General features: G+C 39.0%; 3 protein-coding genes across 4 annotated transcripts; 1 reads left to right on the forward strand and 2 right to left on the reverse strand.

Annotated features, from left to right (window-relative positions):
• Positions 1 to 556: 556 nt before the first annotated feature.
• On the reverse strand, positions 557 to 4,336 carry LOC115676259 (glutamate decarboxylase-like). The gene is made up of 6 exons (XM_030599138.2): positions 4,141 to 4,336; positions 3,565 to 3,769; positions 2,946 to 3,146; positions 2,048 to 2,516; positions 1,733 to 1,785; positions 557 to 1,242 (listed from the first exon to the last, which is right to left on the reverse strand). Exons 1-6 carry the CDS (start codon positions 4,224 to 4,226, stop codon positions 757 to 759), a joined length of 1,500 nt encoding a protein of 499 aa, XP_030454998.1. The 5' UTR covers positions 4,227 to 4,336; the 3' UTR covers positions 557 to 756.
• A 3,133-nt stretch (positions 4,337 to 7,469) lies between these two features.
• LOC115676185 (bifunctional D-cysteine desulfhydrase/1-aminocyclopropane-1-carboxylate deaminase, mitochondrial) lies at positions 7,470 to 13,399 on the reverse strand. Its single transcript, XM_030599073.2, has 10 exons — positions 13,063 to 13,399; positions 12,520 to 12,585; positions 11,770 to 11,964; positions 11,590 to 11,700; positions 10,890 to 10,981; positions 9,577 to 9,669; positions 9,395 to 9,452; positions 9,206 to 9,319; positions 8,618 to 8,715; positions 7,470 to 7,902 (listed from the first exon to the last, which is right to left on the reverse strand). Exons 1-10 carry the CDS (start codon positions 13,369 to 13,371, stop codon positions 7,698 to 7,700), a joined length of 1,341 nt encoding a protein of 446 aa, XP_030454933.1. The 5' UTR covers positions 13,372 to 13,399; the 3' UTR covers positions 7,470 to 7,697.
• A 3,387-nt stretch (positions 13,400 to 16,786) lies between these two features.
• Positions 16,787 to 21,859, forward strand: LOC115676146 (cell division control protein 2 homolog A). Of its 2 annotated transcripts, none has more exons than XM_030599028.2 (9): positions 16,787 to 16,916; positions 17,509 to 17,551; positions 17,635 to 17,819; positions 18,255 to 18,375; positions 18,474 to 18,647; positions 19,405 to 19,568; positions 20,274 to 20,361; positions 20,463 to 20,516; positions 21,531 to 21,859. In XM_030599028.2, exons 2-9 carry the CDS (start codon positions 17,543 to 17,545, stop codon positions 21,618 to 21,620), a joined length of 885 nt encoding a protein of 294 aa, XP_030454888.1. In that variant the 5' UTR covers positions 16,787 to 16,916; positions 17,509 to 17,542; the 3' UTR covers positions 21,621 to 21,859. The 2 variants fall into 2 exon arrangements, with proteins under 2 accessions (XP_030454888.1, XP_056176727.1); XM_056320752.1 differs by lacking the exon at positions 16,787 to 16,916 and adding an exon at positions 16,975 to 17,221.
• Positions 21,860 to 22,028: the final 169 nt, after the last annotated feature.

Raw genomic sequence — 22,028 nt, forward strand, 5'->3', positions numbered from 1 at the left:
GTGGGTGGATCGGATCGAATCGATGGGATGGAGATTAGTTTAGGATTGCGAGAAATGTCGATACCGTATTATGTGAGACTTTTTTAGTTGCTTCCTGTCCGTATAACAGAATATAATACTATGTATTTACCGAGAACCCATGCACGAATTGGCGTACGATACAAAATGAATGTCGCGTGATTATTTTAATGGATATGTCCCGTGTCGTTTTTAATCCAAAGAAAAAATGATATAAGGATCCAACCTCTCTTAAGAAAAAGGGTATGAATCAATTTTTCCTTTATCTAAAAAGACCGTCGAAACAAAAATAAAAACTCTAACATAGTTTAATGGACCATTCGATTTTTTCATTTTACCTTAAGACCCGGTTTCTTTTTTATCACAATTATATGATATTGTTCATCAGAATATAGTTATTACACTAGTAATTATTTGCAGTTAGGTCACGATTGTTTACAGTTTACACTAGTTATCTTCCGTTTTGAATACAACATGCCGTGTCCATATATATCCTCAATACTGGAAAATAAGAAAATAAAAAAGGAAGCCTGAAGCGTTTAAAAAAAATAAAGATAATATTTACATATTAATAAGACAATTTTCAATAACAATGCTTAAGAGTAAAGACGGACCCACCAACATAGTAGCTTCACATTCTCAATACCGGTGAAATATTACCCTTAATGCTTCTTGTAAGATAAACAAGCAGTCAAGCACAAACAAACGTTGCAACCCAGCACATGAAATGACATAGTCCTAGCAAGCCCCAGTTCTCCTGCCATCCACCAGCCCCTTCCAATAGCTTGTGATCTCCCTCTGAGTCTCCTCCACGCTCTTCTTCACACGCTTGTCACTGCCCGACCCCTCGGCAGCAGCGGCCGTCACGTGGGCGGCCTTGATGGTGCCGCGGCTCGGCTTCCCGTCCAGCTCCTTCACGACCTTCTCGATGTCATGCGCGAGCCTCTCCGCGAGGCCCCTGCTGAAGTCCTCCCGGACCACGACGCGGAGGACGGCCACGTGCTCCGCGTCGGGCGGCATCGTGTACGCCGGCACGATCCATCCGAACCTCCTCAGGTCCTCGGCTATGTCGAATACCGTGAACCGGCTGCTGTCCTTAAGGGAAAAGGCGACGAGCGGCACGCCATCTTCCTTCGACAGTATGTTGAACCGGCCCATTTTTTTGATCTCCTCTCGCAGTGCGCCAGCGTTGGCCATGCAGTTCTGCATGATGTTTTTGTATCCCTTGCAGATGCAGAGTCGAGACATTTCAAAATTCAAAGTCAAACAGACAGAAAAAGATTCTATAACATTGTTAAAGTAGCCAACTAGAACTCCATAGTTTTTAAAACAGCCAACTGATCCTACGACTGACGTCAATGCTCAATAACTCTGCCAGTGTCCAATATAGATCCAAGGTCGATGGTAGGAATCATCGGTTAACGACCATCATACTTCTAGTTTTTTGCCAATGGTGTACGGATGCGCATGATGAGACAATCGCGTATAACTCAACTAGCAAGTCCGAAACATGTGTGGAGTAATTTCAGTTGATGTCATTTAACCAAGAACTAATCAATTTGTCCCTCCGCTCCCTGTCAATGGTTCATACCGGTTTCGATGGTGATTGCATTTCAATGCTTCATGCTGGTTTTACGATTAAAATTCTCAGAGCGACATTTCCGTTTTAAAGTTTACACTTGGAGCATCAAATAAAAAGAACATGCAAACTCACCTCGAACCCCAGCCTTATTAACTGATAATATTGAGCTATAATTTGACTCGAACCTGCCAGAATAACCAAGTAGAAAGATCACGAGCCACACAAATTAGTACGGGACAGCAAAGTCACTTAAAGATCACTCCTCAAGATTGCATATATATACATATAGACATTTGGAAAAAGGACATCTTCCATTATTAAAGATCACTCCTCTAAAGCTTCACTGAAGGTATCAAGTCCTCATACAGTATTGACAGCATCGCAACCAGGAAAGAGCAAAATTTGCAGTTAGACAAGTAATATTACACTTTAAGTTCTTGGCATTACCTTTAGAAAAGTTGAGCGTGAAAGTGGGTTGATCAGACCCGAGGTAATTAATGTGAAAGATGAGTTCCTCGGGCAACTCTTCTTTGCTCCTCCAAACAACCCATCCAACACCGGCATAAACAAGGCCATACTTGTGACCGCTCACGTTAATGCTCTTAACTAGTGGTAAACGGAAATCCCATTTGAGATTCGGGTACAGAAATGGGGCTATGAACCCTCCACTTGCAGCATCAACATGAATGGGAGTGTCCCATCCGGTTTCCTTGTTCTTCTTAGTAAGGAGATCATTAAGGAGTTTCACATCCTCGAACTCTCCAGTTAAGGTTGAACCAAGTATCGCTGCAACACATATCGTATTCTCGTCCACCATCTCGACAGCTTTCGCTGGGTCCATCACATAATAATCCTCCTTCAGTTTCACTTCCTTCAGCTCAACCTCAAAGTACCTAGCGAACTTCTCCCAGCAAACCTGGTTTGAACCAACAGACCGAAATTTATGAAATACAAAAGAAATAGCTTAAGCATCCCGCAAACAACATACAAGTACCTAAAGTGCAGTGGACCTTAGATTGGTATAGTCAGTAGAATGTTGGTCTAACAGTACATGATGGAATAACGTAATCCGTCGCTAGACCATGTTAATATCGATTTCGAGTATACTTGCGATGTCTACAAGATTAAAAAGACCTTCACCTTTTTGGTGAAAATGGTGCCTGATATCAAACGACTTAGATCAGACTGCAAATTGAATGAACTGCGTCACCAAATCAAATGCTTAAAACATACGAACTCAGTTCTTACAAGACAATGTGTGGACTAAATAATAATCAATTTTAAGAACAAGTCTGCCTCAAACGTACGTGAAAAGCAATTTTTACCGGGAGAATGTGAGGCATACCTGCACATTGGCTCCAGTAACTATATTTGGCTTATCAAAAGGTTTTCCTTCGGACTGTCTCTTTTTCTGCCACTTCCTCTTCATTGCCAACCCTGCCAACATTATAGCCTCTGACGACCCCACTGTCCCGACACCGATTGCGGTCTCATCATCTCCCATGGGAGCATTGAACAGGTGGGCTATCATGTTAACGCACCGGTTCTGCAAAATCAGTCCAACACAACTCAATCTTTGCCCGAATAATAAAAGACCAAGATCGATAAAATACTGACTAACAAATTATGTAGTTTCATCAGAGGCGTAAAGAGTTAATCAGGCTAAGACTCCGAATTCCAAAGGATGCAAAATTGTAGAAGACTCTGAATTCCAAAGTATGCCAAAAGAAAAGTATAACAAAGAACTATCCGGCACCCCAATATCTTCAATCCAGCTTCTGACAAATCAACTTCCTGTTTTCAAGTAATCCCGTCTCCTTTCTTTGTTGTTATCATACTACAAACCCCTAATTAAGAAGTAACCCACACGCAGATACATTTAGACAAATGTAAACGCGAGTGTTGCATTAAAATTCAACACAAACACTTGAAGCTAATAGAAAATGGGAAAGAGGGGACAGAACCTGGAGCTCTGTGGTGACAGGGTATTCATCCATATCGACATAATTCTTGTTGATTGCAGCCATCATCAGCTTATCACACTCCGGCTCCATCCACGTAGTCACGAAAGAAGCCAAGTTCAGCCTCGGATTCCCATCCAACATCAGTTCATCGCTTATTATCTGGTAAGCCGCTTCTTTCGGTATCGAATGCTCCGGCATCTTGAACCTACCCCGCGATCGACAGCAATCACATTAACACTAATCAACGATCTACGACGAAAAAACAAGAAAAACCCATCTCCGCTCTCCGCAGACAGTCAAAAAAGAGAGAGAAACGATCGCACAAAACTCTCGATATTTTTCCCCACCACCTTCCTCATAGCACAGATGTTTAACACACACTGTGGAGGTTCGCACGCAAGCCTTCAAACTTGTCCAGAAATCCCACTTGTCTAACAATTCAAAGCAACGATCAACGAGAAAAGGAAAAAACTTCGAACGTTTTCATGTCGACCAACGAAAGCAGCCAGGAAGAAAAACTACAAGACCCCGCATCAGAAAATGGCCCAACGCACGAAATCAAGAGAGAGTGCCTACTTGGGAAGAGGGTCGCGGACGTATCTGGAGGCGAAAGTGGAGTGAACATGCTCATCGGAGTCCGACACCGTCGTCGTGACCACCATTCTTCCTCCTCTTTTCTTTCCTCTCCCCTCTCTCACACGCAAAGCAAGAAACGGGGACGAGAGAGACGGACACACTGCGGACGAGATAAGGGAAGTGCTTTTATATATGGAGAGTTTGCTCTCCTGTGCGTCCAAAGAAATGGTTGCTTTTGCTTTGGACCCAATACTGACGATGATGATGATGCTTTAGTGATTGCTTAAAAAAGGAGAAGGGTCGCTGTGGTGGGGAGACAAGGATTCTTGGAGTGACTTGCTCTGCTTTGCATTGAAGATGAAGATGGGAGGAGTGGAGTGAGTGCACACGAGTGGGTTGCGTGGAAGGGCGAGGACACGTAGTCGTGTTGCGAAGGGGTTGCTTGAAACGGACAAGTAAATACTTGGTGGTTGCCGACTGCCCCTGCAATAGGACTCAGCGTTGTCACCGTAAAAGGAACCGCCCGGATCAAGAACGGCTTGAATCAAATCGGACGGAACAGTTCTGACCGATTCACAAGGCACTGGTCTGATTCCCAATACTAGATATAGAACCCACTCGTGCGGACCATCCGGACAGGATTGATTTTTTTTTTTCGAGTTTTTAATTTTTTTAAAAATATGTAAAAATAACCCTAATTTATCTCCTATTTCACAAAGAAAGGCCGTTCAAGGCTTTTGTTCGTTCCAACCAAATTTTGTCACAAATACAATGTCACACGTAACTTACTGATTGTAAAAATGCCTTGATTATCAAGGATATCTTCAATTCCATCGTGAACAGTAACGACAAATAAAGAAAAAGGAAATATGCCACCAATTCCATTGGCCCACCTGAAAATCGAACCGGGTGGTCCGGTTCTGGGGGCATCGATCTGATTCCTGGGCAGGAATTGGACCGCTCGGAAACCGATCACCCCTAGTCCCTCTCTCTCGACGCGCAGTCTGACTTAACGTATTTCCAATTTTTCTAATGGAATTATTTAATATTTACAAAATGTCCAATGAATAAAAACACCCAATGAATATACAAAACACCCGCTTTGCATGGTGCATGGGCGGAGAAATAAGAAAATGTTAATCGGGAAAAATTTGATCCATTCACTTCTTGGGCATCCATGATAGATGCCCACCTAAGCAGCATTGAATCTGCATTGCACTCCGACATCCTTCGAGCGATGATTGAATTGAGTCGAATCGGATTTTGTGCTCGAGAAATTTGATTAAATATATTGTATATAGAGAATGACCTGATTTAAAAGATCAAAAATATTAAGATTTAATTAACGTGCATGGACAAAAAAGCATAATTAAAAGAAAAGAACAACATTAGCCGGAACAAAAAAGACATCCCAAAGATCTCAGCTTATTTAAAGTTTAGTTAGGAGTTTTTCGTGATTTTTTTCTTTACAAAAATTAAGATATTTGCATACTTTTCGAGATTTTATGCGTTCAATATTAGGAGAAAAAAACTACTGCTGGAAAAATCGTACAAATGAAAAAAAAAAAAATTAGAGTCCCACTTGCCCTTTCTTATAGTTGGGAGTTGACTGGCAGTTATCCGCACGTGTCGAACAAGCCAAGAGTGGCTAATCCTATTGGACCAGTGCGGAGCCGCGTGTCCGGAAATAAGTACCTTATCGGACAAGTGGTGTCAAATCACCATCGGTTCGCTCATTGGCAGGGTCGATACGCTACGCGCATTTCAATTACCATTTTTATGAAAATGAAAGTTGTATATAGAGCCGACATCCATGTCTAAACATACAAAAAAGGCGGAGAAAATCATCAATTCCGTCATAAATCTATTATATTGATACTAATTCAGTCATAACATTTTTTATTTTTAGAAATGCAGTCCTAAATATTTGTACGGAATTCCAATAAATCATTTCCGGTTAATTGCTGCCGGAAATCGCTGACGTGGTGATCCGCAAGTTGTTCACGTCGGTGTGATATGTGGAACGGCCGGTGATGACTTTATGACATGACTAAAAAGAATATATTGAAATTTCACTCAAAGATTTAAAACTACATTAACAAAATCAAAAAAGTTTATAACTGAATTGGCATCCATACGGTAGTTCATGACTGATCAAGTAATAATCTCTCAAAAGGAATATATAGAAAAGTTTCATATACATTGTGCAAAAGGTCTAATAAGAGAACTTTTTAAATGAGACTCTTAAAATAAAAGGTTGTCAGTATTTAAGATAGGGGAAACTTCAAAATCATTTCCAAATAGCATACTCACTTTTTTAAATCTACAATTTTTATCTTCAGATAAAATATGAATGATAGAATGACCGACCTATTCTCCCTCCCCACCCCCACTCCCACCCCATCATCAAATGGTTGCATCGACCCTCCTACCAACGCCTCCAACATGAGTTCAAATATCGTTCGAGCGATTTGAGAAAAACTCAAGCCACTAAAAAAGTGAAATCTTCAGATAAAAAATTACCAATTAAGATTCTCCCGCTTATGCCACTAAAAAAGTGGAATCTCATAATTAAGAATTTAACATGACAACATGGGTCCAAATGTTGTTCGAGAAAAACTTAGAAACGGCATAGAATCACCGTAGGAACATTGCAAACCATTAAATAAGAAGACCTTTAGAATTCAACACCGGCGATCATGTATTTTCAAAAGTTTCAATGTCGGCGCTCACCGTTATTCGTGGTGTATATTTACATAGATGAACAAATATCGTAGATTGAGAATATTTGCCACGAACAAAGTGGACCCTCTAGTAAGTTTTCAATGGCAGCACCATGGAATTTTGTAGGTTTTCAAAGCTGGAGATGGTGATTGATGTGTGTCCAAAAGTGAAGATATTTTATGAAATTTCCTCAAAAAAGAAGAAAATAATAATTGCCCTTTTGTGCGAGTGATGCTTGTCTGTCTGAAGCATCTTTTTTGCCTTTTGTGATGTCAAGCTCTACTGGAATGTCGGCTGGTAAAAGGTAAAATCCCACAGAAACTTGCTAGCCACGGATTCATCTCAATTATTACAGAGCTGGATAAGGGGGAAAAACATTGATTTGACCAAAACTTTTTAGGGAATGGATAACCACATTCTATCATGTCACAAAAGAGAACACATGTAGCATACCTTTAGATAAAAAAACTGAAAAAAAACACTCGGGCAAACACACGAGACCTCGGTACGGAGTCCGAAACGAACAATCAACGGTCGTACCTCATCGTATTCGAAACTTGTTTTCATCGTAACCTTAACACATAAAATCACGACACAAAATACTCGAAAATTGAAAGCTATTTTGTGTCTCGCGACATCTTATATGAGAGTTGCAATGTACGACGAGGTTGGAGAATATATTCTCGTTGTCATTCCACTTGCGCAGAAGAATCTAAACCTTAGCATCAGAGAGTAACATATCAACCAGAAGTCTCATTTGAAAAAAGCAAACAAATACCCACCAATCACCACTATATATTTGCAGAAGCTTCCTTTATTTGATTCCACTCCTTTTAGAACATCTTTCCAGTTCCCTCCTTCCGCGGAACTGATTCATCAACATCCAATCGCTGCCAATTGCTTATGGTCGAAGCCATCTGATCAACCTTATCAAACAGCCCGAGGAGTCCACCTGTATGCACGAAGAGGACTCTCCTTCCTTCCCACTTTGCCGGGTTCTCGGCCATGTCTCTCATCATTCCATAAGCAGCTTTCCCGCTATATCAGCAACCAGATCAAAGATTAGTCAGGTCCCGGTAATCTTCCTTTTCTTCAAGTGAGACCGACAACAGATATTTCTACCAAGGACTAACATTAACACCTACATCAAATTCATGAACACTTTATCTTATACTTTTTCGTGATGGCCGCCTATTGTCTTACTTCAGCTCTCAAACGACCAACCAGAAAAAAACGGAAGTTAATTCAAGTTAGCTCAGGTACCATCAAGATGACAATTATCCTCAATGACGTATTATGGCTGTAGCTAAAATAATCTGAAATTACTCATACAAAGTGTCTATTACTGTTCCTAAATGTCTGGCTTCCTATTTTCTTCATATCTCGACAGTTTTTTTTTGGGGATATTTCCGTGTGTTTGAGTTGATTCCTTATGAACAAGTAATTTACATCTATTTGTCAGTGGTCAATGAGAATTCACACTCACCATGGCAATAAACCTAAGCTGCACCATATCTCTTATAAAATAAAATTGACATAATGAAGTTTCATCACTTAGAAAATATGTGGACATCTCTGAATTGAAAGAATGTTAACAGACTTCAACGTCAAAAACCATAATTGGTTGAAACTGTTATGCTTTACATCAAAAAGCAAGAAAAAAGAAGAAGCGAAAGTATATGCGCACATCTCACAAACTTACAAAGATAAAGTGAGTGACAAAAAATAACAAAGGGCCAGTGATTTTGTGTACCTGTAAACTGGGTCTAGAACAACTCCAGTGGCTGTAGCAACGTCCTTAACAAACTTAAGTTCCTCTGAAGTACTCATTGCATACCCCAAACCTTTGGCCTGCGTAGAAACAATAATTTAAAGATTATCCATGTTTCATCATCAGAAACTGACTTTTGTGCCTTAATCGATTAACAAGTGGACCTACATATCTGAAGATATCAGGATTCTCTGTGCAAAAGTTCTGGTGGACTACATCTCTAATGGAAAAAGCTAGTGTTTTCTTACATTTTCACCAAGCATCTAACGAGGAGATTTTATAGCACAAGAACGAGTGAAAAGTCTCCAGTGCCTACTGAAAACCATGCTTAACAACCAAATAGGAATTTTAACAAGGTCTATTTAAGAGGATGCAACCCGAATAAAATTCCTCAGAAAATTGCAGAACAGGCATCTTTTGTACCATTGCCATGCAGAAATTGCAACAAGAAAGATCAAACTTTGCAAACATCCATTATCTGCTTATGACAATGCATGTCTTTATAATTGTGACCATAGGGTGCAATAGTAGGTGTCCAAAGGAAGACTCCAAGGGTAATGAAAAACTCACATTGTGAATGTCAGCGATATCACGTGAGAGAACACCTGCTTTAATTCCATCAAGCAGGACTTGAACAAAGTCATAGAAGTAATCAGGGTCGTCACAGACAGAAAATGCATGGACCTGTTCAAGCATTTCGATGCCTTCATGAATTTGCTTAATCTGTTAAACATGACAACTAATGCAAGTTGTACATACTTTCATCTTCGTTGTGCTCAGCCAAGAACCCAATGAAAGACCAGCAATTGTGCCTCCGCTGGAAATAGATAGAAATAAAACATCAATCTAGGTCCGATTCATTAACTGCAGGAAAAAATTAAGCCAGCTAATTGAAAAACTGTGCTAGCACTGAGAAAAAAATGGAGGAAATGGAGCAGAACCTGCCACATGCGACAACAATATCATCAAATTTTACTCTGCCAGCCGCATTATGAACCTGCTGCTCAATTTCCCTTATGGCTTCGATATATCCCCTAAAAGTCAGAATTCTTTCATGAAAAGCAGATATCATAAAATCAAGAAGGATGTCATAGTTCTGGAAGTTGAATTCAACACAAATAAGAGCTAAAATTCATTAATTAGACACCAGTGAAAGATAAGCTAAGGAACCACATCATTGCAATGAATGGAAACTATGAGTAAGGCTATACCAACCCCTAAATCAGAGGAGTTGAGAATTTATTTGTTTGCACGTACCAAGAAAACAATTTAACAACACATATAATTAAAAGAAAAGGTATAAAAAAGTCAGATTATCCATTTAAAAAACCATTTGGCTGCCAGAAAGGCTCCATTCAAGGATAGCGCAGACCACCCTCCCCACGTACATTGAGAAAGGCTCCACCCTCGTAATAAGGGATGTAGCCCCAAAAATTACTCTATGTAGGAGATGGCATGATTTGAACTCAGATCTACCGCATCTAAAACAAATGCTGAACCACTCAGCCAACTGTTGAGTATATTAGGCAAGAACGAATCAAGTTAGTGGCGAACTCAATTGGTAAACCCGATTCTTTCAAAACCCAAACTAGAGATTACATTTTGTGGACCACATTGCCATGGTAAAGATCATCTACTAAGAATCCTGAAAATTATCCCATTTATATAACCTAGTGTTATAGAACATTTTCCATATTTTAGAGTCACTCACCTGAACATAGTTGATGATGCAGCAAAAGATTAGCTAAATTGAACAGGTCTCAGCAGCATTGGCATACAAAATTGCCAAAAAATGAAAAATAAAACAGAGTAGGATCAGTTAAACTTTTTGCAATCATACCTTCAATATGCAACCTACTAGCAACTATGCAACATCTCATTGATTCTAGAACCTCTCTATTTACTAGGCACCTCTCTAGTTATCAGGCACAGCATTATGCAACATCTTATTGATCAATTGAACTTTTTGCAACGAGATGGAAAGTTAGGCACCGCAATCATGGTATTGACCATGCACCATAATTTGAATGCTAGTGCTGAAGAAAATCTCGGTCATGCCAAATATGAGAAACCAAAAAACAAGTAAAATTGAGAAGCAAGCAAAACTGCCTGAAGAAAATGCTTGAAGGAACCAGTCAACCGAAATTGAAAATTGACTGTGACTGATAATCTAGACAGTCAATAAATCCATTAAGAGCACAAGATGCATATAGAATGAAGAAGAAACATACAGCCACTTATAAACTATTCTCACCATGTCCCCAGAGAATTTGATCCGCCGACAGGAATGACATATGGTTTTCTTCCTTCCTTAAGCAACTTTTCTTTTAGGAGTTCAGTCAGAGTCTGAAATCAAATTCAGTGAGGCAAACACAAATATCAAACTTCTCTGGACACGGAAGAGCATAGTTCATTGTACATTAAAGTACTTTAACGGTATGCCAAGCTCAAGTTTTATTAACTTGTTAGCATAAGATTCTTGCCCTTTAAGAATGCATTGTAGTTTCACTTGAATGTCAAAACATTATAAAAATGCCCAACCATTTAATAACATAAATAAGAAAAGCAAATCAGTTTGTTATCCGAGCAATATTTTCTTTTTGCTTTTTTTTTCTTTTTGATAATCGAGGTGTCCGCGTGGCCGGCGAGCTAGGGCTCAAACCAGTGGTGATGCCCGACTAGTCCTCGAGGGGGGCTAGCGCAGCATCCCACCGCCACGACCCGCCACTTATATCACCAATGGGCGAGTTTGAACCCAGGACCTCTCGTGAAAGGAACTGAGCGCAAACCAACGCGGCCACCGATGGGTGGGTCGAGCAATATTTTCTTTTTGTGGCCAATATCCAAGAGATGCTCAGATGTGCCACTTCTCGGTTAACGAATCAAATGTTATCTATTTAAGAAAAAAAGAGGAAATATTACAAGCAAGAAAACAACTAGAAGCAGGTACAAACCACACTCCCTAGTTTGGCATATTCCTCTTTTGAAATAAGTTGAACATGAGCTCCCACCAATCTCTCAACCAGGAGATTACCTGTAAGTCCAGGATCTTTGTCTACAAGAACCTGCAAGAATACAATTGTTGTAGCAATTTTTCTCCTGACTGATGTTCGGTGCAGAAAAGGAAACCTGACCTTGGAGGTACGTAGGATAAGATGACAATCGAGATTTAAATACTTTGCAGCAACAGCAGTTGCACGACAATGATTACTTTGGATACCCCCAATTGTTATTATACAATCAGCACCTTGGCCCACGGCATCAGCAAGCAAGAATTCCAATTTCCGGACTTTGTTGCCACTCAATTGCATGCCCGAAAGGTCATCCCGCTGAATAATCGCAAATCTTCTCTCAGTGTTAACAGTCAAGAAAAAAGAGTGGGGAACAAAAGCCAAACCTCGAATGGCCTATAGATGGAAAAGACAGACAAAATGTTCTTATGCAACATTGTTCGTATAAGATGTCTAGCTCCAAATTATGTATCACGAAAACCTTCAAAATATGCACAAAGGAAAAGAAAGAGGAACAACAACAAAATCACGAAACAACAACCAAAGAGTAACCATATAACTGCAACCAACGAAACTTGTATTGTCTGAGTTCTAAATATATTCCATCAAACAGATATAGATATGCATAGACCATAGATTTTATCCAAGCCAAAGATTGAGCAATATAATGTCAACCATATGCAATGCAGAACTAGAATAATTCACTTGGTAATTTTCATTAAACGTTCAACACAGGGATTAAATGTTTACAGAGAGATGTTCATCACATTGCATTTCGTACTGCGAAACCCATTTTGACCAGATAAGCTGCAAAACCTCACGATTCATGAAGATCAAACTGAATAGGAGGAAGAAGAAGGACCCGGGAATCACCTTTAACCAAACCTCAGTGCCTTTTGGTAAATTCGGAAGGTTCCATCTGTGAATTGGAGTAGGTAACTGTCAAGAAAAAAACGCAACACGACCTTACATTCAAATCATCAACTATCGTGATAGAAGATTAAAAACAAGAAAAGGAAGCATCCTTTGGCCAGCATTACTCACCGTGTCTTTAAAACAAGACGAAATCATGAAATCATGAACATGGCCAACCAGCATCAAAAGCAAAGTCCAAAGTAAATGAAGATCATCAAAACTCAGCAAAACACACAAACAATCACACCGTCTCTGTATCTGTCTCTCACACACAGGCACGAACACGCGAAGTAAAAGCAGAGCAACAACATACATGGCCAGCATCGAGTATGAGAGAAGGCGATCTCATGAACATGGCGAATCAGCAGCAAAAGCAAAGTAAAACGTAATTGCAAATCACCGGAACTCAGCAAAACACACAAACAATCACACTGCCTCTCTCTACTTCTCCCGCACACAGACACGAACACGCGAAGGTGAAAAAACAGAGCAGCAGCATACATGACCGAGAGAGAAGACGTGAGAAGGGATCGGACTGAGGTGGGAAGCCCAGGGAGGAGGCGAGTAGGGCTTCTTCGCGAGGAAGTTGAAGCCGGCGATCGCGCCATCCATGCCGTCGCCGCTCTCTTTGGACTCCATCGCGCTCGGGGCCGTGCTTGAATCGACGATCGTTCGAGCGCGAGCGAGGGTACTCCAATGGCGTCGGAAGTTGCAGAGAAGGCGTTTGTGGAAATTCCGGTGAAGAGTGGGAGGAGGAGGAGTGAGGTTGAGCGAGCTAGACCTGATGCTGCAGGCGGACGACGACAGCATTTCGTTTACGACGAACTCGAGGGTCTAAATTAATTGTCAGAAAATACAAAGTGAATTTATATAATTTCTAATCCGATCGAAATGTTGTTTTTTTTTTTTATATATTTCTTATTTCTAACGCTACCATGATTTACTATTCAAACAATTTAATTTTATGATCCATTTGCACGTAAATTTATTTTCTTTAGATCGGGTGAAAAGTGATGGCATTTACAATATATAAGTATCTATAAATTAAAATGTGTCTCTGGCAAAAAAATAAATAAATAAATAAAGGAACGTAATCCGAATCGGTGTATCTCTCTACATGTATCATCTGTTTATCTTAATATATCAGTTAGTCTGCAAAAATAAAAATATATATATTTACTGTTGATAAAGAAAATGGAAATAATGATTGATGCAGATTAATTTCATGAAATACCTTATTATTTTTTCATTCAAGCTAAATGGTTTATTTACGAATCACAACATTTCGAATCCGGGGACTTGGAAGTTGGAAGCACGCCGCGGATGTTGCATGCGTCTTGGGTTTTCACCTTCTATTCTGCAATAAGAAACCCCTTCTATTCTGCAATAATTGTGATATATGTACATTTCGTTTTCCTTCAGCATAGTCAAGGCAATTCCTCATTAATTCATTTGGTATTCCATATTCATAGGTATTGCGGATAAATGCATAGTGGGTCTTTCAAATTTTGCAAATTGTTCAGTCCGGTTGATAAATTTTTGTGCCCTCCGTTCTTGAAATATATGTTTTGCTTTCGTTCAAGTGGGTTTTTCTGTAAAAATTATGAAAAAAATATTGACGTGACCTTGATTGCCGGTAAATGTTAAGAGAAAATGACACAAACAATTCATGAACTTTGCCTTCATGTGCAATGTAATCCCTGAATTTTTAATTTATTCAATGTGGTCCCTGGACTTTTGGCACGTGCTCAATTTAGTCCCTGAACTACATGAAAATGTTCAATGTAGTACTTCCATTAATTCAAGTTCAAGGACTATATTGAATATTTTCAAATAGATCAAGGATTACATTGAACATGTACTAAAAGTCCAGGAACCACATTAAACAAATTAAAGATTCAGAGACCATATTAAACATTAAGCTAAAGTCTAAAGATCATATTAAACAAATTAAAAGTTCAGGAACTACGTTGCACATTAGATCAAAGTTCATGAACTGTTTGTGTCATTGTCCCAAATATTAATGTGCGGGCTTACGTGGCATCTTACATGGTAATTAGGAAAAAAAGGGGAAAAAGCAAACAAATGAGAAGGGAATAATGGGAATTGTAGTCCTGTATACTAGGATGTTCCTGGGCACCATGAGAAGTACATCCCTAAAGTATTCCCGTGTTAATGGGGTGGTTGATAGATTGAGAGGTCTCCACCGTCAGATAAATATATATGTACGGTTGTAAAGGGATTGGTAGTTAGAGAGATTAAATCTCCATCATAAATGTATGGCTATAAATAGATATGTTCAAGTATATAAATGGATCACCTCCTCTTTATTTATATTATCCCGACTATTGAAGAATAGAAGCATTCCCTCTCAAACACTTCCCTTTTTTAGAATAGCGAATCCTTAAAACGCCACTTGTTTTTTAATTTGAGCTTTTCCTTTTTTTATTTGATGTTTTTTTTTGTCAAATTATTTGATGTTCAAGATAGATGTTTTTCTATTTGAGCTCTTTTTTTTTCTATTAATTGTTCAAGATAGTTGCAGATTCTGGCCTAATATATAATTTGGAAAACATGCTTAGAAATGCTTTGCATTGAAAACTAGTCATGTAGAACATATTAGATTTGCTATTAGGATATTTATAATATTTACGATAACAGTAAAGTGTACGAATCTTGTGCATATGAATCTATATTCAAGATAGATGTTTCTTATTTCAAGAAGCGACATACTTCTTAGTTCTGAGCTGGAGCGGGAAATCGGAAGATTGTGCGGGTTGCTCCAACGTCCTCCTTGCAGAGCTTTAATCATCTTATTTTTTGTTGTGGTGACAACATACGTGCTCAGCGTGGCTTCATCGTCCAAGGGCAAGCTCTCCCTCGTCTCTACGAGTCCCCAACTACCGTTGAAATACAAAAAGCTTATAATTAGAACTCTTCACAGCAGTTAAAAGAAGAAATCAATTGAAGCCAACAAAAAAGTGATCTTCAATGACTGAGAGCTGAAAGATATTTTGGATATTTTAGCAAAGAAAAAAAAGAAGGATATTTTGGAGAAAGATGGATCGAGAAAGGAGTGAGTGCTCTGAAGTGTTGATTGAAAAGAAACTATTTTTATAAAGATGATATATTTTTTTTCTGTTGTTTGTTTTCTTTTTGATCTTTTTCTTTTTGTCAACTCTAATTACTTAAGGACAGACCTCAATCAAATTGAGTTCATTTTGTTTAACTAGAGCTAAAATGTTTGAAGATGTTGGACTTTTTGGACCAAGTTGGGCCCCAGAATGGTAAAATATCGTACATGACATGGTAAATTCCTTTGATAATTCTTAAGCAACATATTTAATATAACATAAATTTCATTGAAAAATCAATATGACATTTTAAGAATATTAATGCGTGCGGGGATGACTATTCATTATTTTTAATTTTTTTATAGAAAATCTATACAATTTTAACTAAAAAAGTATTTGCTAGAAGAGCAAGATCTCGTGCATTACGTTAGCCCTCTTGAGTAATACTCCACTATTCGTTTCGGGTTTCAGGCTTTGCGTTGATATAAAAATCGAATCAACTAAAAATTGGACAAAAAATGTTATAATCTATTAAAGTTCAATTAAATTTGAATACAAATATAATGGCATTCCAAGCGGTGAAAAAACTATTTTAAGCATCAAATAAGGTTCGCTAATCACGATAAGAAATAAGTCCAATTCAAAACCACCAAAAAAAAAAATGGAAGAACCAAAAAGCATTGGCTAATTTGCGATTTCTGGCCAAAATTTTAAAAAATGTTCATGTAATAATATTGGATGGCGATTATCAACAAACTTGGAAAAAATCACGGCTAAAGTAATTTGAGAAACTCGATCAATTAAAATGTGGAGTCCATGATTGATCCAAAAAGCTCCAATTTCGCCATTAAAGTTCATCTTGTCACTTGCATAGTACGGATTTTATTATTGATCAATACATTCTAGAAATCGAAATATCATTCAAAACGGTCAATAACTTTAAACCAAGCAAAGACCACACATGTATAAAGTATATACAAACCCAATCCAAATAGCCCGTTTGATGGGTATACATACACTAAGCATACAATAGATGGAAATGGAGGGAAAAAAAATAAAGTCAATACAAAAGATTAGGATCAAAGCTAGTCAAACAGGAAAGAGAGTTGTGTTGACTTATGCAGCCGCGCACCCTATCCACCACACTCGCTCTCGTTCTATATTCCCATCTGAAAGGAAGGAGCCAAATATAAAGGGCACCACCGCCCACACACCCCGCGGAGGGAGAAGAAGACGGCACCGCGAACGCTGGCGCTAAACACCCGCCATTTCTGCGACCAGGTACTCCTCCTCCTTCGCGCCCGCCCGCTCGCTTCTTCTCTCGAACGAGCGAACCCGTCTCGTCTCCCTTCGGAATCCTCTCCGATCCGTCCGAGTGATTCAATCTGTAATGGGCGATGGTTGAATGGTCTCGCGAAAACGGGCGCAATGCGGCGGTGGTCGACCACTGCTTCGCTTCGTCGCCTGTGGGGTTCTGCGATCGGAGCTCGTTTAATGGGCGTTTGGGTCGGGTTCTGCTGTGTCTGGACCCGATCTGCTCGCTTCTCGGGCGGTAGCAGCTATTGAGAGCCTTTTGGTAATTAGAGGTTGTGCAGATTGGTGTCTCCTGTTGATTTTCAGCGTTTTGCACGTGTTAAAATGTATAAGAAAAGCTCAATTAAGGTTTTGACTCGTTATGGATAGGTTTCTCTTAAAAAAACGGGGTATGTTACTGAAATTCGATGCTAATGGTCCGTTAGAGTGTACAATTTAGAATGGTAGCTGAAAGATGAACGACGTGTTCTTTTTTTTTTTGTATTGTACATGGCATTTGGTTGTTGTATTAGGAGTTCACGTTACGAGTATTCATTAGCTTAAAATTCATATAATGCAGATATTGCGCCAGTAGGCATCTTGACCTGGGCTGGATGGATCAGGTACTTGAAAATGAGGGTGTGTTCTTGTTTTATGTATACAGTTCTTTGGTTAGTCTGTGACGTAAGTTTGTTTAATCTTTTAGTACGAGAAAGTGGAGAAGATTGGTGAAGGAACATATGGTGTCGTGTATAAGGCCCGTGATCGTGTCACCAATGAGACTATAGCTTTGAAGAAGATACGCTTGGAGCAGGAAGATGAAGGAGTACCGAGCACTGCAATCCGAGAAATCTCTCTCTTGAAGGAAATGCAGCACGGAAATATAGTCAGGTGTCTTTCCTGTATTTCTGTATCTTTGAATGTTAGACATTTTTGCAATGACAAAGTTGAGGCTGCTTTTCATTAACAGGGAAATAGAATCTGCACAAGGAGGTAAAGATAATTATATTTACTCCTCAAATGATAGCCCAGTTCTACTAGGCACTGTACCGCAGATATAAACACATTGACCTAGGTTTTATTTCCCCAGCATACGAAATGAGCGTTTTTCTGTTTGGTTTGATGATAGACGATGGTCTGTCTTTATCAGAAAAAAAATGGAAAAAACAAGCTTTGCTCTCTGTCGCACTAAATCCAAACGCATTAGCCATAATTTTTTGCTCCTATTGATCTTTTAATCGTTTTATTTGGATTCTGATTCCTATTATACTTAGCATTTTTTTGTCTTATGGTCTCATATAGAACTTGCATTTTTGCTTATGGCAGGTTACAGGATGTAGTGCATAGTGAGAATAGGCTGTATCTAGTTTTTGAGTATTTGGACTTGGATTTGAAGAAGCACATGGATTCATCTCCAGACTTTGCCAAGGATCCACGTCTGGTAAAAGTGAGTGAGCGGTTTGCTCCTACACTAGGAGCTCCATGACTTTGTGCTTGAAGATATATGATCATTCTCCTGAGATGAAAGGCAATCTTCCTTTGCAGATATTTCTTTATCAAATACTGCGTGGAATAGCGTATTGTCACTCACATAGAGTCCTCCACCGAGATTTGAAGCCTCAGAATCTGTTAATTGATCGACGTACAAATGCCTTGAAGCTTGCTGACTTTGGACTTGCAAGAGCATTTGGTATTCCTGTTAGGACTTTTACACATGAGGTACCTATGTCATGTACTGTCTTGGTTGTCTCATGTAAATCATGTCTTACCACATTTAGTACATTCTTCTCATCCTCTGGTTATGTACTGCTAAATTTTGGATGTCAGGTGGATGTTTGTTCTAATCTAGGCATATTTTTTTGGGTATAACAAAAAAAAAAATTGGATATTTTGACTTTAGGAGTATCATAACTAATTTATTTGGAGTCTTTGGTTCTATCTTTTACAAAAAGCCCAGTAGGGAGATTCTACTTTTTTGAGAATTTTCCTGGTGCTAGTTTGGTTTCGAATAATGTCAGATAATTAAATCAAAATGAGAATGAGTTAGCTTTACTGTTGCTGAATTTCCAGAATCTTCTATTCTGGTTCTGGCAGTTCGATTCCTCTGTGAAAGAAAGGTATCCTCGCTTGAAAAATCACATAAATTTTCAAAAAGTTGGAAACTATGGATTTTGGATAAAGGGAAAGAGACAAACATTTGCTGTGTTGTCAAAAACTGTTCTTAGCATGTTTCGTGCTTTTAGAACGTCTTCCATAGTTGTTCATGGCCTGTTGAAATCTGGGGCAGCTTAGTAGTTTATTTTTGGTTACTTTTGACTATCCAAATGCAAGGCACTACAAACATTTTAGATGATGCTGTTGAAGGTTCAGATGCATCAACTTGTGACATTGTGAAAAAGATTGTTGCTTACACCCTCTTAAACTCTAACAGTTTATAGTTTGCATATAGATTGATATTGGTGGTCTTTCTTTCTAGGTGGTGACTTTATGGTACAGAGCACCAGAAATACTTCTTGGTTCTCGTCACTATTCTACCCCGGTTGATGTCTGGTCGGTTGGCTGTATATTCGCTGAGATGGTGAACCAATGTCCTTTATTTCCTGGAGATTCTGAAATTGATGAGCTGTTCAAGATATTCAGGTGCTACAGCTCTTTCAGAATGATTTTCTTTTTCCCTTTGCAAGCTTCTGACCTTGTTCTTTGTGTGGAAGTTAGTTAATCATGTCGTCTGTTGGTGTTCGTCAATCCCACGATTCTGTTATGCGTACGGGCTTCTGCTGAATGCCCGCTCCACCAAAAGACACACATTATGGTTAAATTTCAGGAATTTATGATTCTGCAGTCCATCTCAAGTATCTATTTGCATTCTGTCCATATAATTAAGTGGCGAAAATGGTTCTGGTTCAGCAATGTTACATTTGTCAGTGTCTTGAACTATCGATATCATACTCGATGATGGTTTTGTTTTCAGTCTTTGAACTTCTTATAGGTCTTATATGCAAACTTACTGAGGATATCTTTAACTCTTTTGGCCTGATATCCAACTTTCAAAACCACATGTTTCAAATGGCTATCACAAAACATTTGAGCTGCCACAGTATTTTCTTTTACTAACCCCACCATACACAATGTTCAGCAATGAAGCGCGCTCTGACTTCTGAAGATAGTAGTTCATTTACTCCAGACTGTGTATTAAATTTGGATTGAGCTTTGGAAGTTGGAATTCACTTTCCTGTATCAATAACTGTTCCTGGTCATCCACGAGTGCTTATATAAATCTGGCTGGTCAAAATTTAAGCAGACAAAACGGCAATAATCTAAATTACTTCTCTTCCTGCTATGAAGGATCATGGGCACGCCAAATGAGGACACATGGCCGGGAGTAACTGCCTTGCCAGATTTCAAGTCTGCCTTTCCTAAGTGGCCTCCAAAGGTAATTGGCTCACGTTTTATGCTAAACTTTTGATGACCTTGTTATTCGATCATGATAATGTCTCCTAAAAAAAATACTGAAACTTGGATCCATGCGTTCAGAGTCTACAAGATGTGGTTCCAGGTCTCGATTCTGCTGGAATCGATCTTCTATCTGTAAGTTGCAATCCTAAATACTTGTCCTTTATTCACCTCATTTTGAACTGTGTAATGTGATAATGCTGAAGTAACGTTGGGAAACTTTGGAACTAGTGCCTTTTTCTAGAAGTTATTTTTTATGTGCTTTTAGGTATAATTTCTAATTGGAAACAAAGTTAAGCTCTGCATTAACATCTAATAAATATCTCCAGAAATTATCTCGGAGGTTGGTTTCTCTCGGACAGGACTAACGAAGAGTATAATTGAAATTACAACCAGCAAGTCATGGCCCTCGAAAGGAAAAGGAAAAAGAATAGAAAAGTGAGGCCTCTGGGCACACAACACTATATGATGCTTGCTCTTCAAACTAAGCTCGGACAGGACTAACGAAGAGTATAATTGAAATTGCAACCACCAAGTCATGGTCCTCGAAAGGAAAAGGAATAGAAAAGTGAGGCCTCTGGGCAGACAACACTATATGATGCTTGCTCTTCAAACTAAGCTGGGTTATGTTTTGCCGTGTCTCATTGATTTATTTGCTATTTCTGCCTTGTTCCAACTTAGTCTACTTTATACCCACATCCATGTACCAAGCTTGGCTTAGAAAAAGAGAATGTTGTACAACACATTTGAATCCTGTCCTTACGCATGATTACCATCAATTACCTGGCTACTTCAGAAGGCGAATTGGGAAGCTTAAGGTCTAATTAATGCAAATTTGGCCAAATAGATCCTTGTAGAGAGGAGAATTTGAAACGGTGAGATAGCCCTGAACAAATTGATGATGCAAGTGTAGTTTTAATAACCTTGACAGTTCCCACATATCCCCTTCCCAAATAGTGACCTATGCTTTGAGCTCTCATTATCACTACTTTTTGAATTTATTTTTCCTGCTTTCACTTGTTTCTTCAGAAAAAGTTTTTTTTTTTTTGGTCGAATCTTCTCAAAAGTTGAATGAACAGAAATTATAGCATAGAACTCATGGGTTACTAGATGATAACATTGTAGCTAACAATGCTCCCACTTATCCAGAAAATGCTCTGCTTGGACCCCAGCAGAAGAATTACGGCCAGGAGTGCTCTTGAGCATGAATACTTCAAGGACATCGGATTTGTACCCTGATTATCTTTTGCCATTTGGTCAAGAGTGTTATATATTGGCGTGTGTGGGTGATTCTGCTCTTCTTTTAAGGTGTGAGTTGTGCGTGATCCCTCATGTTCACATGTTGCAGTTTCTCTGAAGCCTTGGACAAATCAAGTAGAACTTATCTTGGCAGCATCAGATTTTCTAATCCATACCTTGTTGCTTGCTGATCCCATTTGTTTGAAGTATACATTAGTGGTTTACCTTTTATTACTAAATTGGATCTTCCAATTTTTCCCCTCCCCTTTGTGATTTTGACTTCACGGAAAGCATATTATCTCAAATGTCTTCGTCTTCTGATATCGAACTGTACTTTTCTTTCTAAGAACTTCTCTTCTTGGTCGTCTATTTGTGCTATCATGTGATGGTAGGACTTTGTTCCAGTTC

Source organism: Syzygium oleosum, unplaced genomic scaffold (genome assembly GCF_021117445.2).
Source record: "Syzygium oleosum isolate NSW1041296 unplaced genomic scaffold, Sole_v2.1 Sole_v2.01, whole genome shotgun sequence".
Classification (NCBI taxonomy): Eukaryota; Viridiplantae; Streptophyta; class Magnoliopsida; order Myrtales; family Myrtaceae; genus Syzygium; species Syzygium oleosum.